At 35.6% G+C, this 18677-nt stretch overlaps 1 protein-coding gene across 1 annotated transcript; it reads right to left on the minus strand.

Annotated features, from left to right (window-relative positions):
• Nucleotides 1-354: 354 nt before the first annotated feature.
• paip1 (poly(A) binding protein interacting protein 1) lies at nt 355-17283 on the minus strand. Its single transcript, XM_067407997.1, has 11 exons — nt 16963-17283; nt 14027-14157; nt 13267-13464; nt 12608-12720; nt 11766-11877; nt 10396-10521; nt 10015-10121; nt 8142-8259; nt 7868-7922; nt 3523-3601; nt 355-1244 (listed from the first exon to the last, which is right to left on the minus strand). The coding sequence occupies exons 1-11, from the start codon at nt 17096-17098 to the stop codon at nt 1160-1162; spliced, it is 1260 nt and encodes a 419-aa protein (XP_067264098.1). The 5' UTR covers nt 17099-17283; the 3' UTR covers nt 355-1159.
• Between the last annotated feature and the right edge of the window lie 1394 nt (nt 17284-18677).

The following is an 18677-nucleotide window of genomic DNA, read 5'->3' on the forward strand; positions in this document are numbered from 1 at the left end:
TACTGTTCGCATACAAAGATGTTTACTGAATATCAGAAGTGCCACTGATAAGTTTCATTTGTGTTTTTTGCTTTGTAAATCCCATTTTAATGTCATCTATCATCAGAGTCGATTTTGCAAAAGCCAAATTAAGGGTCATAGTTAATGTTATATAGTATATTACATTGGCCTAAAATATACCTTAGATTACTGGTCTGCAACTGGGGACGCCATGCGTGAAAGATTGCAAAACAAGTTGGGCGGCATCTCATATAACAGTCCATTAACTGAAGAAGAAAAAAAATCAGGACTAACAAACAGCTGAAATCTGACCAACAGGTCACTTGAATTTCTATGAAACACAAAGAGACAGTGTATTAATAAAGATTTATTGCAGGCAAACAATGCAGCAAATTATATTTACAGCTATATTAAAATAAACATTCCTTTATCTGGGATCCATGAGATGTTGGTGATGAGAAAACTTCAGTAAATCACAGTGGCGGATGAATCTGTGTAACCCCCCCAAACCTGTACTGAGCTCTTCCTCTGATTTGACACACTTAACATATGTGGAAAATGTATTCCTGCATTCGAAAAAAATCAAACAGACTTTAAAGTTGGGGTTCCTCTCTTCCTCAAACATGTGCATAAATTGAAAGTAAAACTCAAAAAAAAGGTTGAAGGAGAATCTGATAAAGGAAGAACAGTAGAATTTTGTTTTCTTAAAACTTTTTTTGTCTTACTCCCTTTGCTCCGTAACTGTAAAAGGTAAAGCCTTGAGGAGTAAAACACAAACCGATTTGTCTCCTACATTTACCGAGCAGTTAGTTTGCAAACAAACCACACGTACACTTGATGATGCTACTCTTCGGCTCATTTTAAAATCTCACTGCAAACTTTTTTTGGGGGTGTTTGATAAACCAGAACACGCATAAAATAAACCTCACAACCCAAATGCCAAACCAATGGCTACTGACAATTTGATGGCCTGACGGACTTGCAAATTATACTGCGTTTCAACTAAACAATAATCCCAGCCATAAATCCAGTGACATTGTAGCCAAGAAGTGCTTGTTGAGAAATTAAACGAAAATCAACCAAAACGTTCTTGGTTCCGCCCACTCTGAAACATTCCAGCTGGTCGGGTAATGTGTTCACATGACAATCTCACAGTCTCTCATTTCTTCCTTCTTGCGTCCGACTCCATGCAAAACCTCTCGAACGCCTCCTCGATCTCTGGATCCATTTCATCTTCATCATCACTGAAACAGAAATAACAGTGAAAGCTTATATATTTACATGGACTCTTCCTTAACCCTTATAGGGATCTTTTTGGTTCCCAAATGATGTTTGCTAAAATAAAATAAAAAGGTTCTCTTTGTCCTAATGACATGAAACTTTGTACAAAATGTAATTTTGTTAAAAAAAAAAATTTTTTTTAAACAAATATAATTTTACTCTATTTATTAATGTTTTTACTCAACATTTGTGCAGTTTTTGGAGGATTTATCATATCTTTTAAATGTATAAAAATAAATAAATAAAAATATTTTGTTGAAAAACAGTTTATGTAAAATTCACTTTATAAAAGACCCACATTTCCAACTTTCATTCATGGGGATAGCATGGATAATTTGACATGGTTAAGTGTAAGTTTTGCCAATCTTTTGGAAAATGAAGTTTTAAAAGTAAAAAAGTATCACTTTTACCAGTAGATGGCTCCAGAGCTCCACTATTTGCTATTGAAAGACATCTTTTCACAAGTTTTTTTTCAGTTGGATTCATATCTAAATATTATGAAATCATAATTATAACAATAAAAGTTACTTTTTGACAAAGTTGAGCATTTCTGTGTACTGAAAAAAAAAAAGTTTTTCAATAATGTTGATTTTGAGGATGAAAAAGCTAAAAAAGCTAAGCATCATAATGTAACAATATTGAAAAACTCATTTGTTTCAGTACAAACAGCCCGAGTTTTTTTTTTTTTTTTGTTTTTTTTGACGCGCTCAAGTTCCCAGAGACATAGATGGCAGAAAGCACATCCTGTTTGTTTTTTTTTATTTCACAAAAGCACAGCGTTTTGTTGTAATTATGAGAGCACACAAATAAAAGTAGACTTTGCAGTTGCAAATGATGTATAACTCTTATCTGTATTACCAAAAATGACTGAGTATTTTAAGTTGTTTCCACTGTCATCAGGAAAAAACGCAAGTGATCGCGCCAGCACCTCCATGTCTTGCACTAAGCGCACTATACTTCAGCTTCCACACTCTGCAAAAAACACTTGGATAAGCGCACAATAATAGCGCATATTAATCTAGGTTAACTAAAAACGAGCAGCCATGTAAAGTTGCTACTACTTGCATGTATCAAATGATAAGACATATTTGAGGTCGATGGATGATAGGCGAACGTTTGGATTTCCTGCCCAACATACCTGTAATTACCACAAGGACCCAACGTTAATGCTCCGACTCTCACGGACTGCGTGACTTCACCATAAGTTTTTTGTTTGTTTATTTGCTACAAACCAACTAATAGAATTTTTGGTCGGCTAAGCCTCTTCTAGTCGACTAACATTAGTCAAATATTTGGGGGCAGCCCTAATAAAATCCATGTTGACAATGCAAAAGTGTTTGTAGTACATAAACCAATCATAAAATTGTCATTAGGAAATATTATTATAATATTATAGAACACAAATTATTGGTTATTGTTCCGCAGTGTATTTGATTTCTTAGCCAGTTAAAAGCAAGTGATAAGAAACAATAAAACCTATCAAATAGACAATGGTCAGAAAAAATATATTACACTAGAAATTTCTGCCCCCCCCTCACTTCTGAAATGATGGCTATACCCCTCTCATGTATTGCACAAAGGATGTTCTTTTAAAACTCATTTCAAGAATGACAGGCTCCACCTGTTGGCTGGTTTTTGTTAAAGATCCTAAAAGGGCACATGGGCATCTGTTCATGACCCATCCAATGGAGTGACTATGCTGAATAAGACTGGCAGGTCTAGTTAAGCCCCACTCTCTGCCTGGACTGCTGACTTTACTAAAATGTGCTCTTTGACTCCACCCAGTGTCATTGTGATGAGGACAATTACTGGAGTTTGAGCAGAACAGGTGGTCACACCATGGTTATTATAGTTACTAAAACTAAAACCATAAACACATTTGAAATTAAATTAACTTTAATGGAAATAAAATAAATAAATAAATAAATAAATAATATTTAATAAATATAAAAAGTAACTTTTTAATTTCAGCTATTTGCCAAAATAATAATAATAATAATAAAAAAAAAACATTTCTGGCTTTCATTTAGCTTAACTTGATTAAAATAACTAAAATTAAATAAAAATAAAAACTATATAGACATTTTTTAAAAAATCTCAATGATACTAAAATAACACTAGGTCACACTGACAGCTGCTGTTGGCCTCACGATCCTCTCAGTTTTACTATTTTACTAAGCTGTGCAGTAAACAGACACTATACTGGATATTCTGCTCACAAATTGACAAACATCTACTCACGATTCATTGCCATTCTCTTCATATGCATCAGGAAAGTAGTCTTCTCTGTCTAGAATCTCCTGATATTTGTCTGAGTATTCTGTGGTAAGAAAAACAAAAACACAAATTACACTTTAATGTGCTCATTGTTTATGCTTTAATATACAACGTTAGCTAACTGCATGATTTGTATTATCTTGGAACTGTACATTTATGCCATATGAACTTTGCATTTTCTGTAAAGCTGCTTTGAAATATGTATTGTAAAAAATAAATGTGAATCAAATTGAATGTGAATAAATTAGTAGAATTCTGTCAAGAACATCCATTTCATATTTTAAAGGTGCCCTAGAACCAGTTTTTACAAGATGTAACATAAGTCGAAGGTGTCCCCTGAATGTGTCTGTGAAGTTTCAGCTCCAAATAAGCCATAGATTTTTTTTTTATTAATTTTTTTAACTGCCTATTTTGGGGCATCATTAACTATGCACCGATTCAGGCTGCGGCCCCTTTAAAATCGCACGCTCCCTGCCCCCGAGCTCTCGACTATAATACAGTGCATTTCACACAGCTAATATAACCCTCAAATGGATCTTTACAAGATGTACGTCATGCATGCTGCATGTATGCGTCGGATCATGTGAGTATAGTATTTATTTGAATGTTTACTTTTGATTCTGAATGAGTTTGAGGCTGTGCTCCATGGCTAAAGCTAACATTACACACTGTTGGAGAGATTTATAAAGAATGAAGTTGTGTTTATGAATTATACAGACTGCAAGTGTTTAAAAATGAAAATAGCGACGGTTCTTATCTCCGTGAATACAGTAAGAAACGATGGTAACTTTAACCACATTTAACAGTACATTAGCAACATGTTAACGAAACATTTATAAACTGCGTTCCAAATTATTATGCAAGAGACAAATCAGTAAGATTTCGGAACAATAAACATTCAGATTTTAGTTTTTCTAAGAAAATGTTTCTTTGTTTATTTATCCATGTCTTTTTAGATAACTGGTATCAATCTCAGACAAAATAATTTGCCAGATCTATGGAAACCCTACTTAGAGGTTGTTCCACTTATTAAGCAAGTCACAGTTCTCATGCAATGAGGAGGGGAGGAAGAAAGATCTTTCTGAAGATGAAAAGCATACTGTGTGAAACTGAATGGAGATTATCAAATTATCATAAGATTTGTGAGTGATTCAGAGCACAGCAGAACTCAGTCAGATAAAGGCTTATTAATGAAAGTTCCTGTCAAAAAAATGTACTGTATTAAAAGGGCAGCTATAAAAAAGCCAGTGTTGAGCAGCAAACGGGTATTTGAAGCTGCTGGTGCCTCTGGAGTCTCAAGAAGCTCTCCATGCAGGCTGGCAATTGTGTGTAAAGATGCATTTTAGACACCACTAACCAAACCTCACAAAGAGAAACATTAACAGTGGGTTTAGAAATACATGAAGACTAATTTTTTAAATAGTTTTATTCACTGACTAATGCCGTTCTACAATGGATGCCCTAAATGGATGGATTTCTGGATGTATGGTGAATGGCCACCATGTTCCAACAAGACTGTGATGTCAGGGAGGAGCTGGTGGGTGATGATTTGGGCTGGAATACTGGGAAGTGAGATGGAGGGTATTAAAATGACTTTTGCAAGATATGTGGAGTTCATAACTGGCATTTTCAGCTATGGTATAAAAAGGAGGATAGTGCCTTCTGAAATACAATGCACTATGCACTATCCCATGCTGCAAAAAAACACCACAGCAATAAAACTGTTTGAAAATGTATTTCTACACCCACTGTAAATGTTTCTCTATGTTAGGGTGTGGTTAGTGGTGTCTAAAATGCATCTTTACGCACAACTGCCAGCCTGCATGGAGAGCTTCTTGAGACTCCAGAGGCACCAGCAGCTTCAAATACCCGTTTGCTGCTCAACACTGGCTTTTTTATAGCTGCCCTTTTAATACAATTAATTTTTTGACAGGAACTTTCATTAATAAGCCTTTATCTGACAGAGTTCTGCTTGCTCTGAATCACTCACAAATCTTATGATAATTCGATAATCCCCATTCAGTTTCACACAATATTAGTTGTTTTCATGCCTTTTGCACAAAATTGCACCATTTCATGCTTTTCATCTTCAGAAAGATCTTTCTTCCTCCTCATATTGCATGAGAACTGTGACTTGCTTAATAATGTGGAACAACCTCTAAGTAGGGTTTCCATAGACCTGGCAAATTATTTTGTCTGAGATTGATACCAGTTATCTAAAAAGACATGGATAAATAAACGAACAAACATTTTCTTAGAAAAACTAAAATCTGAATGTTTATTGTACAAAATCTTACTGGTTTGTCTCTTGCATAATAATTTGGAACGCAGTGTAAAGACAACTCACAAATATCACTATAATTATCATGTTATCATGGATCATGTCAGTTATTATTGCTCCATCTGCCATTTTTCACCATTGTTCTTGCTTGCTTACCTAGTCTGATGATTCAGCTGTGCACAGATCCAGACGTTAATACTGGCTTGTCTAATTCCTTGAACACGGGCTGGCATATGCAAATATGGGGGGCGTGCATATTAATGATCCCGACTGTTACATAACAGTCGGTGTTATGTTGAGATTCGCCTGTTTTTCGGAGGTCTTTTAAACAAATGAGATTTACACAAGAAGGAGGAAACAATGGTGTTTGAGACTCACTGTATGTCATTTCCATGTACTGAACTCTTGTTATTGAACTATGCCAAGGTAAACTAAATTTTTGATTCTAGGGCACCTTTAAACCAAATGTAAAAAAGGATGAAATAAAACATCGCTTATGCCAAGTTTAAATTACAGGACTTTAAACATCAGCAGATCGCTATGCTGTTCAGACTACATGACTTGCTGTGGCGTCTTTAAGTCGTTGTGGTGTTCAAACTACATGACACTACATAAATGATCCGCAACAGGAGGTTACACACTACACGAGCTGACAACAACTCTGTCACCCAATTACTTTATTCAATTAAAATAAAATGAACCCTTTCACACATAAGTTTAAAATATTTTGGCTGACTTCCCAGAGTTAAGGCCACAATTAGAACATTTCCTTTATTGTTTCCATGACGACGCGTCATGATTGTCACGTGACACACCGCAACCACACTGTATAACAGATGTATCGCTTTTCTCACCATGTCATCAACTATCTGATATTCCAATTCTCATATATTTGCAATTGAGTGTTTTGTCATTTAAAAACCTACATCATGATCTTGATCTTAATCTATAACGCGAGATGGGCGCCGCATTGTTTGTTTACGCTTTAGTGGAGAGAGTCCTGTCAGTCGTTGTACCGTAATACATTGGGCCAGTGAACTCTGAGAAGAATAGCTTTATAGTTACTTACACAATGTGTATCCGATATGAATAAACTTCAGCAAATTATAGGCTGTTTGACTGAATTGTTATTGCTGCTTCCATAGACATCAATATATATTTAATTGGCTGTTGCGTCGCGACACGTGACACCACAGGATATCAAGTTGGCTGACAGCTCCAGATATTTAGCATGCTAGATGTTTGTTTGGCGTCAGCGAGCCTCTTTGATGAGTCTTTGAGTAGTTCACACACACATAAAGATTGGCGAGCGCCGATCACCCGCTGATTTTCCCCCGATCACAGCACGACCTGTCGGCGAGCTTGTTAACTTGCAAATTGGGCTTAAAATCCTGTAGTGTAAACTTGGCATTAGAGAAAATTAAACCTGTTTTATTACAATTGTGACATTTTTAATAATCTAAATACATTTCTCATTACCATAAAGCAAATAAAAAAGCTTAAGTATTTAGGATACATTAAGCTGATCATGGCTGCTGAAAATTCAGCTTTGATCACAGGAACAAATTACATTTTTAAATATTTTCAAATTTAATTTAATTTAAATATAATTTTAAATTATAATAATATCTCAGAATATTTCAGTTTTTACTGAATTTTTTAATAATAAATGCAGCCTTGGTGAGCAGGAGATACTTTTGAAAATGAACAATTTTACTGAAAAAAATCTTAATTTTAGTGATAGATAGATGCAGAGGATAAAAAGAAAACAAAAAATACAGTTATTATCATAATCTAAAAAACTCAAAAAAATCAAATGTTCTGACATGTTATGGTAATGAGAATTAGGTAAAAAATATTTTTAAAAATAATTTATGAAAATAAAATATATAAAAAAGTAATGCAAGTCTTCATGGCCCTATTTTTTTTTTTCACTCGAACATAATTTTCTGACATCTATCCACTTATAAAACACATGAGGAAGTCAGTACATGGGTCATACCAGCAGACTAAAGACTCAATACTCACCAGGATCTGCTGCTGTGAAAGGCGTCCCATCAGCTGTGTAGAAGGTTGGTTCGTTCTGAGGAACATAAACATGAGAGTACTTTTTTTTTTTTAAGAATTTAATACTTTTATTCAACAAAGATGCATTAAACTGATCATGGCAGCTGAAAATTCAGCTTTGCCATCACAGAAATAAATTACATTTTAAAATAAAAACAAAGACAGATTACATATTTTACTCCAAAACCTCATTGTGTGCATCTGAATGAATTTAATTTCTTTGGCATATACGCACCATAAAGTAGTTGGGGTCATTGTAAGGTGTAGCGTCACTGGACACAGCGGCTGTGTGAACTCGCCCCCAGTTACTGGACCGTAACTCCACCAGTTTCAATAGCATCTGTCTGACATCTCTACAAAAGCACAGATACAATAGACATCTCAATAATGCAGTTGTATTGCTCTCATCAATAAAAGGCCATTTAACACTGACAGTCATATGCAGCAACAAAGCAACTGGAAGTTAAAGCTGCAGTAGGGAGTTTTTAGAAAATGTTGACTTAGCCTAAAAATTTGAACAAGCACAACTCACAGGTCACTCCGCCTTGCTCTATGCTGCGCTACAGGCCTCCCTCCACAGTTCCTCCACCATCACAACGGAGCCTGCCGTGAACGCGCAGGCTAGTAAGCAAGCAGGGCCACCGATGACGGCGGATAAACAGTTATGGCACATTCACTGGTACGGACGAAACATCAACAATATGATTTACATTGACTATGGCCTGCCCATACTTTGACTACAAACTTGGTCTTCAAAACATTACGTATTTTGCAATACATGTAATGTAACTATATGACGTTGCACTATTTCTATAAGAAATAAATAGCTAGTAAGATAATATAACGTTGTACTGTAATCTAACGTTACAGTATGCAAGTAATTATTCTATCGATATGTAATGCTAAATAAGGTTTGCTAGTACATTATTTCAGCAACATGACAAGCCAGTGAATTAGTAGGTTTCAATAGTTGCTTTGCACAGTGCGTGATATTTTATGAGTCAATAGGTTCCGACGAGGAATTCACACCCACAGCGACTTCGAGGAATCAACGGGCGGGGAGAAGAGGAAGCATCAGGCAGGGGACGGGCAGGCCTGTTTTGAAATTATCTTAGTTGTGTAGTTCTTAAAAAATGAAACAAATCAAGCAAGGATACTTACTTGTCAAGCAGAAATGTGGCTAACTCTGCATCGGTTTTTAATCCTTTCAGGACACGTAGCTCCTTTCACCTCTAAAAAGCCGCTCCGATATTTACCCTCGTTTTATTTCGGGCTCTATCTAATTCTTTCTTTTTGGCTTTTTTATCATCGTCATGTCTTTTTCCGTTTACCCGTCTTTATTTTATGAGCAGGAGCCACTCGGGGAATTGGCAGTTTGGACTGTTTTTCCGCCATAAGCAAAGCCGCAGCACACCTGTAATCTTGAATTTGAATGCCTGTACGCGCTCTGCATGAGAGAGGTGTGATCAGCGCGCACGCAAGCTTGATTGACACTACTAAGACACTCCTCCTGGCTCTGATTGGTTGTTTCTTACCGGGAGCGGTGTATATCTGCAAATGGCAATAGGACCACTGGGAGGAGCCAGAGGAGCTTGATTTTTTCCCAGATTATCTGTCTCATATTCTACTGTCAGGACATAATGACGGGTTTAACAAATATGTAAAAAATACATTTTTACAACAGTTATCTACTGCAGCTTTAACAATTTTTATGTAGTGTATTGACCAAAAGTGATGTCCAGAAGGTATATTTGTTTTAATGGTCCTAAAGTTCAATTAAACCATCATAATATCATGAAAATATTTTTTTATTTATTTTTTATATATATATATTTTAAGGTATTTACCTGACAAAATTATCTGACAAAAAAGGCAAACGACAACTACAGATTTTATTTTACCACGCAAAAAAAGATGTGTCTTCATCAATGCGTTGTCACAAATAAAACAATTCACTCCAAGCACAACTACACAGTATACTTCCAAAATCATTTCATAATTTGTTAATATTTAAACAAAGGGTGAAGATGTCAATTTTGCTAGGCCAATCATCACTTTTGGCCACTACTGTATATACAAAACAATCTACTGTTGCCCGACTCACTCACCGGCCGCATTTGGCATCCAACAAAATGTCTTCAATCTTCTTGATGATCTCATCCATGTCTGACTGCCCTTTCTCCTTCCATGTGTCATCCAGAATGGAACCGCTCAGCTTGTCAGATCAGTACAGTAAAACAATGCAAGTCAACACCAATAGCTTAGTAGTGCATTATTATCTGTGGATTGATTAAAGTAAAGGTATTATTTCATTTCAGTGTTTTGGGTTGTCTGGCAATTTCAAGGTCTTTGTTTACATCAGAATTACTGTCACTAATGATCTTAAGTTGAGTCCTGAGGTCAACTTCTGCAGAGTATTTGCTCTGAAAAACCGCCAAGTCTCACCATTTACTGCAATTGCAATGTATAAGAACAGGAATATTTCAAACCTTGAGTAATTTGACAGCACACATTAGATTTGGGTCATCTGGGTGAGAGAATAATGTGTTCAAAAGTTCCTTTAGCGCTCCCAGTAGGACATTAGCTCGTCCCGGTGTGCCTTTTCCACTTTTCACCTGAAAGACATTAAAGAATTGAAATTTAAAAACAGAATAAATGCATAGCTACAGTTAAATAACCAGCTACAAATCTGAAAGCATTTTTTGCATTTCTAACTATAATGTAAACATTCTGACATTTGAATTCATGCAGATAGATATGACAGGTTTTATATACTAGGTTATGCAAAGGAATAGACATAAAGGGTTTTAATTGGTTTAGGCTTTAGCATTACATAATTCACTCAGACGAAGCAGGTCAAGACTGCCCTGGGCTTTATTTAGTAATGATGAGCGGCTGATTGTACCAGGGTTAGTTAAAATTAAAGTTAAAATTTAGTTTAAATTAACTTTAACTAAACAAACTATTTAAAGTATTTTTTGTTAACTGAAATAAAATAAAACAAATAAAAAAATTAGAAAAGTTCACCTGGAAAATTACTAACTGGAAATAAATAAAAATGAAATCTGAACTAACTGAAATAAGAATAAGTAAATAGTGATTTAGTAAATAGTAAATAGTGATTTAAATTTTTAAAATGGACCGCACATGATCTACATTTACATTTAATAATTTAGCAGATGCTTGTATCCAAAGCGACATATAAATGAGAGTTTATTAGACAGATATTTACAAAATAAATAAACAGATATACAATTTTGATTCATATTTAGTAAATATAGCAGCAGTATAATGCCATGTCAGCATCTGATCTTCATGGGAAGAAAATGAATTTAAAAAAATACAAGAACTGCATAAATACAATAAAATACAGCAGCTAAAATTATACAAGACGTTTTACATTTACATATAATAAAAATTCTAAAACTTTTTCGGGGATATCTTACTGTCCTGAAGTCCTTAAGTGAGCTGACTTCATAAAATGTTGTCTATTTGCATTAAAAGCGGGACAGTCTAATAAAATGTTTAATAGAAAGGGTGGTCTTGTAGAACATATATAAAGTTGGGTCTGCATCTTTAAGCAGAAATACATGAGTTAATCTTGTATGACCTATGAGACATCTAGTGAACTATATAGTAAATTATTGATTTCTATGGACCCTTTTCACATTTCCGGGGTTTTAAAAATGAAAATATGAAAAATTATACTAGATTTGCAATGTTGATAACTGTGGAAATCCATCATCAGAGACTGTGAAAAGGGTCCATTGATTATTAGACAGTATTCCAGAGAGCTGTGTAATAGTCATATTTGTAATATTTTGTGGTAAGAAGTGAAAAGCATCGGTTGTGAACTGACCTCCAGGTTAAGGTACAGCTCCCCCAGAAACAGCACATATGAGTGAAACTTTTTCTGGGCCTCTGGATCTCCTCTTACGGCCTGCTCCCTCTGTTCAAACTCTTTTTGACACCTACACAAACACCACAGAATGGAGTTTAAGGATAAGTGAAACTTACAAAAATGAGAGTAAACAAAACTGAAAGTAAAGGCAAAGATGGAAAAGGGAAGAAATTGGTGACTTTAAGAACAAAATGTCAAGCCACTTTTGTGAAAAACCCAGTAAACCCTTACTTAGGCATAAACTGTGCGCTATGTAACTTTTTTTTGTTCAAAATTAACAAAATTTAAAATGAATGAATAAATCATCAATTCTTCCTCCAAGATGTTTTTTTGTCTTACCCTGATTCACTATGGTGTATAAGCATATTATAAATTGTTTTGGGATGGTTTTTGCAGGAAAATGCGTACATATGTCACTCCCCTGTGCGTGTCTCCTGATATCCGTAAATAAAGATGTTGCTCGGGCTATTTTGATGCATGTGTGGTGTGGGAGTGGCATAGATTAGTTGTCACAATGAGCGAGAAAGGTTGACATGGAGCGGCTAAATCTCAAACCTCCACTCGAATCACTCAAAAAAAAAAAAAAAAAAAAAGTCCAAACAGAGAGAGTTTGCTGGCAAAAAAAAGAACATGACAAAGCTCGTAATAAAACAAGAATCAACATTGACTTGGCTTTTCAGAGACGAAGCACAATCAAAACAATGTTCTTCCACAAAATACATATAGTTTTGTTTTTCAACCACTAGAGGACCTTAAGTTTAATAATGTACCATTTAAGGAAGCTTTTTTTGATGGTTTACCTCTGCAGCAGCAGCTGTCGGAAGTTACCGGTGGATGGAGCGAGACGGATGTGATGAGACAGATGGTTACAGAGCCGCGCACCAGTGTAGGCGAAGTTAGGGATAGATGTGGACTGTGGAAAGCAAATACAGCACTGATGTATGATTTGAGATTTACCAATTACAAAATTTAATAATAACTGATTATCCATAATATAAAAATACCCAAGTTGTTACAGAGGCCATCTCAGGTTACATGCATGCTTATTCAACAGAATAGACAATGAGCATGCAAAACTAAATTAAAAAAGACAATTTAGAGTAAATTTCATGCAGCTTTCTGTCATTATTCATATTCACATTTGTGTGTGTTTGTGTGCGTGTATAATATTATATATATATTATATATTACTTATGTTCTGCAATAGTTTAAGAATATATTTGAAAATGCATTTGGAAAATATAATGTAGTTGTACCAAAGTCAAAAAGTTTGGTATCAAGTCAACCCTAATTTTGATTTCAAGGGATAGTTTACTCAAAATTGAAAATTGTGTCATAATTTACAGAACAACATAAGGGTTAGTAAATAAAGACAAAAAATAAATAAATAAATAACGTGCACTTTGCATTTTGACAGGTTACCACACAGATCCATTACAGAGAGTCATCACAAGCACACCTGCACGTAGATGAGCTCTACAAGCTCCTTCAGTATCTCCTCTGTATTGACCCAGCTGTTCAGCGTGTCTGTGATATACTCAATTTCTGATTCAAAGGACCCCGGAGACGAGTTCAGATGGCTTACAAAATCCTGAACTAAATCAGCCAGTGAGGCCTCAGCGTAGTATCCTTCAGACTCATCCGAATACACATCATCCTATAGAAAGAGAATATTAGACTAACATCAGGGTAAAGAATAAATGTTAAAGGGGTCATATAATACCCCTTTTACAAGATGTAAAATAAGTCTAAAATAATGTAAAATAATGTCACCAGAGTGTGTATGTGAAGTTTAAGCTCAAAATACCCCCCAGATCATTTATAGAACAGGTATAGTTTAGATTAATTATGCTTATAATTTATGTTGTCATCTTGCTTTTATGACATGCTATTGCATTTGTGTTACGTTCTGTATTGCAATAACACAGCCTCGCCCCTTTGTTGCATGTTCTCAGAGGCAGGGTTTATGTAAATTTTAGGGTTAGTGATGTCACCCACCCGGGAAGAAGCTTGTTGTAGTCCCTAACAGCTGTTTTTTTGTAGTCCTTAAACAGAGAATTCTTTAAAAGAAAATATCTCCCTTTGCTTTGAACTTTGAGTGTTGTAACTTTGTAGAGGTAATTAATGCTCAAACAGCAACATTACACACTAAATAAAGCTAAAAAGGTGAACTCACAATCAAAACCCCTTAAAAAAAAAAAAGAGCCACATAGACTCACCTGGAATGATGCATAACATCCTGGGACAAACTCAGGTGCGGCAGCAGACAGTTTGGAGTTCTTCACCAGTGCATCTGCAGCACTGACGCTATTGTGTCCTGAATTTAAAAGTACGGGGGATCCTCTGCTATCTGGAAGATGAAGCAGTGAAGACCTTTATTAATCCATTTAACATTTTTAGTCAAAACATAATCCCCATCTGTGTTATTTCATAGTTTTGATGACTATGCTAAAACGCTGGAAAGAATAATAATAAAGACTTATAGTGTAGATGCAGAAGCAACCCCATAAATAGTAACTCCATAAAGACGTCTTGACTTCTCCACACAGGTCACATGACAGATTTGGCCAGATTAACCATCTCATCCACTAACTGCTGGTGACCATTTAACCAGCTTTATTTCGAAGGCCAAGTAATCTTCATCACACAACATCAAGCGTGTCTTTGCAAGTGTGTTAGACTTTTAATCAGAAAGATCACAAATCAGGTGAACAAAATAGAATATCACAAATCAGCTAAAGATAAAGTACATCTAAATTACCCAACGTGGAAAAACTTTGGTTACCATGGTTAATATATGTACCTTGTACTGCATTTCCCCCCAAAATAAGTTAATATACCAATGTGTTTCTTCCACAAGTCAAATCAGAGTTCATGTCACTAATTCACATAAAGTACCACTATATTAATCACCACAGTTACTATACTAACTGTATTATAGTAATCAATATATCGTCTGTTTTATCCATCCATCTTCTATCCACTGAGTTTCCATCAAACTATGCATCCTTCATCTGTGTATCTATGAATGAATCCATCCATCCATCCATCCATCCAGTATATCTATGCGTAGGTTTATCCACCTATCTTCTGTCCATCAAATGTATCTAATTATGCATTCTTCATCTATGTTTCTCTGCATCCATCCATCATATCTATCTATGCATATATATCCATCCATCTATCAATATATATCCATAATTCTATCTATCCATCCATATCTATGCGTTTTATCCATCTATCTTCTATGCATTGAATTTATCTATGCATCCTTCATCTGTGTATCTCTATGCATATATCCATCCATCTATGAATCTACCCATCTATCCATCTATATCGCTATGTGCATCCATCCATCCTTCTGTCCAGCCATCCATGTGCGTTCATTTTTCCTTCTAACTTCTATCCATCAAATTTATTTAATAATGTGTCCTTCATCTATCTATCTATCTATCATTCTGTCCATTCATCCATTCTGTCCATCCATCCATCCATGCATCATTCTATTTATCTATCCTCATATCTATGCATGTATCCATCCATCCATCCATCCATCTATATATCTATGTGCATCCATCCATCCATCCATCCATCCATCCATCCATCCATCCATCTGTCCATCATATCCATTTGTGTTCATTTTTCCATCCATCTTCTATCCATCAAATTTATTTAATAATGCGCCCTTCATCCATCCATCCATCCATCCATCCATACATCCATCCATCCATCTATCTATCTATTCATCCATTCTTTCCATCCATCCATCCATCCATCCATGCATCATTCATTCTATCTATCTATCTATCTATCTATCTATCTATCTATCTATCTATCTATCTATCTATCATTCTCTCTATTCATCCATTCTTTCCATCCATCCATCCATCCATGCATCATTCATTCTATCTATCTATCTATCTATCTATCTATCTATCTATCTATCTATCTATCTATCTATCTATCTATCATTCTGTCCATTCATCCATTCTGTCCATCCATCCATCCATGCATCATTCTATTTATCTATCCTCATATCTATGCATGTATCCATCCATCCATCCATCTATATATCTATGTGCATCCATCCATCCATCCATCCATCCATCCATCCGTCCATCATATCCATTTGTGTTCATTTTTCCATCCATCTTCTATCCATCAAATTTATTTAATAATGCGCCCTTCATCCATCCATCTATCTATCTATCTATCTATCTATCTATCTATCTATCTATCTATCTATCTATCTATCTATCTATCTATCTATCTATCTATCATTCTGTCTATTCATCCATTCTTTCCATCCATCCATCCATCCATCCATGCATCATTCATTCTATCTATCTATCTATCTATCCTCATATCTATCTATCCTCATATCTATCTATCCTCATATCTATCTATCCTCATATCTATCTATCCTCATATCTATCTATCCTCATATCTATCTATGCATATCCATCCATCCTCATATCTATCTTTGCATATATCCATCCATCCGTCATTATCTATCTATGCATATCCATCCATCCTCATATCTATCTTTGCATATATCCATCCATCTAACCATCCATTTATCGATGCATCCATCATCCAACCATCTGATTGTCTATCTAATCTGATTGTCTTCTCTAGCTGTCTATATATCTACTATAGGTAACTCTATTGAAACTGTAAAAAGAAGCTATAAATTGTCAAAACATTAGTAACTTAACCTCACACAGTTACACAAACACAGACAGACTGTGCATATTCAGGTATCTCTACTGGCATTGTAATAACAAAAAAAGAAGCTTTGCACTACCAAAGCATTGGTCGACATCTCTTTATTATATGCCTACATACAAACATATCTACACTTATATAAGTAAAAATACATATATCAGTCTGTATACAAGTCAAATCATGATAATGTATATGTAAACAGTGATTAGCATTAACTGCCATCGACTCAAGTCACTCCTCCACAGGCTAATTAAGCCACATGTTGTTCCGCTTTTTATAACCGAGGCTGTCTCAAATTAAGGACTAAACAAAAAGACAAAGAAATGTGCGTATATATTTCCTTCAAAAGCCTCTGACACCATTAGCTATTTCACAGGGAAGGTTATTAGCGGACTAGCATGTCAGCTAGCAGTGAACTTTACTTCACCTGAGCTGCCGTCCGACACCGGAGGAGTAGTGCGCGGCTGTCTGAGCGGCTCTCCCGGGTTAAACAGCGAGCTTCTGATATCTCCAGCCTCGGATGAGGAGGAGGAGGATGGTGTGCTGTTGTTGTTGTTGTACATGATCTTCTCCTCGCTGAACTTCCCGGTCCCGTTCAACTGTCTGGCGTCAGACACGAATAAACACACGGATCAGATCTCAGGAGGCCGTTGAACACTACAGACACAGACAGCTTCAATCTACAGTCTGCTTCTCACTTTCATGTTTACTATTTCTGTATCTGGCATCTGGCCCTCTGTAGAGAAATAATCACTTCCTCAGTCATTCTCCAGAAATACCTGCTGGTCAGATGAGCACTGCCATCTATTGGTCACATAAATCATCCTGTGAAGAAATGCTGCAGTAAATCATGTCTATTCAAATAGATGTTCGACATTTCACTGAAATTAAGCACTTTATAATTAAATACACTTTCAGAGGAAATTACCACAATACTACATTATGTACTTTACATAAATATGGTGCAAAATATGTCCTAAAACTTTTTTAATAAAGCATTATAACAACAAATAAACAGTGACAAAAGTCACTAAGTCACTAAATAGAAGGCTTATCATTGTTATAGCCAGTGGCGCAAAAAGTGGGTATGCGCTTATATGGGGCGCCGCACCACGGGGGCGCCAAAGCGATGGTTAAATTTTTTTTTTTTTAAATAATAAAAGCTATATAAAATTATATAAAAGTTATATATAAAAAAGTTATATAAATTTTAGAGGACTAACAGGCTAGAGTAGGCGCCGGTGCCCTCATAAGATTCCATCATAGAATTTAGACATAGAAGGGTATATCGCGAGTGGGCGGGGCGCAGCGCTGAGTGAGCAGCAGTAACGTTAGTGAGTAGTAACGTTAATTGAAACTCGAAAAAGATGGATAAAGCAAAAAAGCTATCGGGGGCTAAAAATAGAAAAAGAAAGAGGGAAAAGGAGATGACATGTCAAGGGATGCGACAGCAGCTAAATAAGTGGATGGTGAAAGGCAACAGATAGGATTTAAAATGTGACGTCTATGCTTGGAGGCTTGCGTTATTCATGTTAAGAGACTAGCTAGCGTTTGCTAGCACTGGGACACTGTATAGTTGCGCCCCTGGTTATAGCTTGTTAACAAAATGTGGGACAATTTTAAACAAAAGCAGATTATCTAGACTACCATTTAGCTAGCTTATATTTTTGTATCCATCTATCCATCCGATTGTCTATCAATCCATCTATCCATCTGATTGTCTATCTATCCATCCATCTGATTCTCTATCTATCTGATTCTCTATCTATCATCTATCTATCCATCTGATTCTCTATCCAACTATCCATCCATCTGATTGTCTATCTATCCATCCATCTGATTCTCTATCTATCCATCTATCCATCCATCTGATTCTCTATCCATCCAACTATCCATCCATATGATTGTCTATCTATCCATCCATCTGATTGTCTATCCATCCATCTGATTTTCTATCCATCTGATTTCTATCAATCCATCTATCCATCCATCTGATTGTCTATCTATCCATCTATACATCCATCTGATTCTCTATCCATCTGATTCTCTATCTATATATCTGATTGCCTATTCATCTGATTCTCTATCCATCTATCCATCCGATTGTCTATACATCCATCCATCTGATTGTCTATCCATCTA

The sequence above is a fragment of the Chanodichthys erythropterus genome, chromosome 13 (assembly GCF_024489055.1).
Source record: "Chanodichthys erythropterus isolate Z2021 chromosome 13, ASM2448905v1, whole genome shotgun sequence".
In the NCBI taxonomy this organism is placed as follows: domain Eukaryota; kingdom Metazoa; phylum Chordata; class Actinopteri; order Cypriniformes; family Xenocyprididae; genus Chanodichthys; species Chanodichthys erythropterus.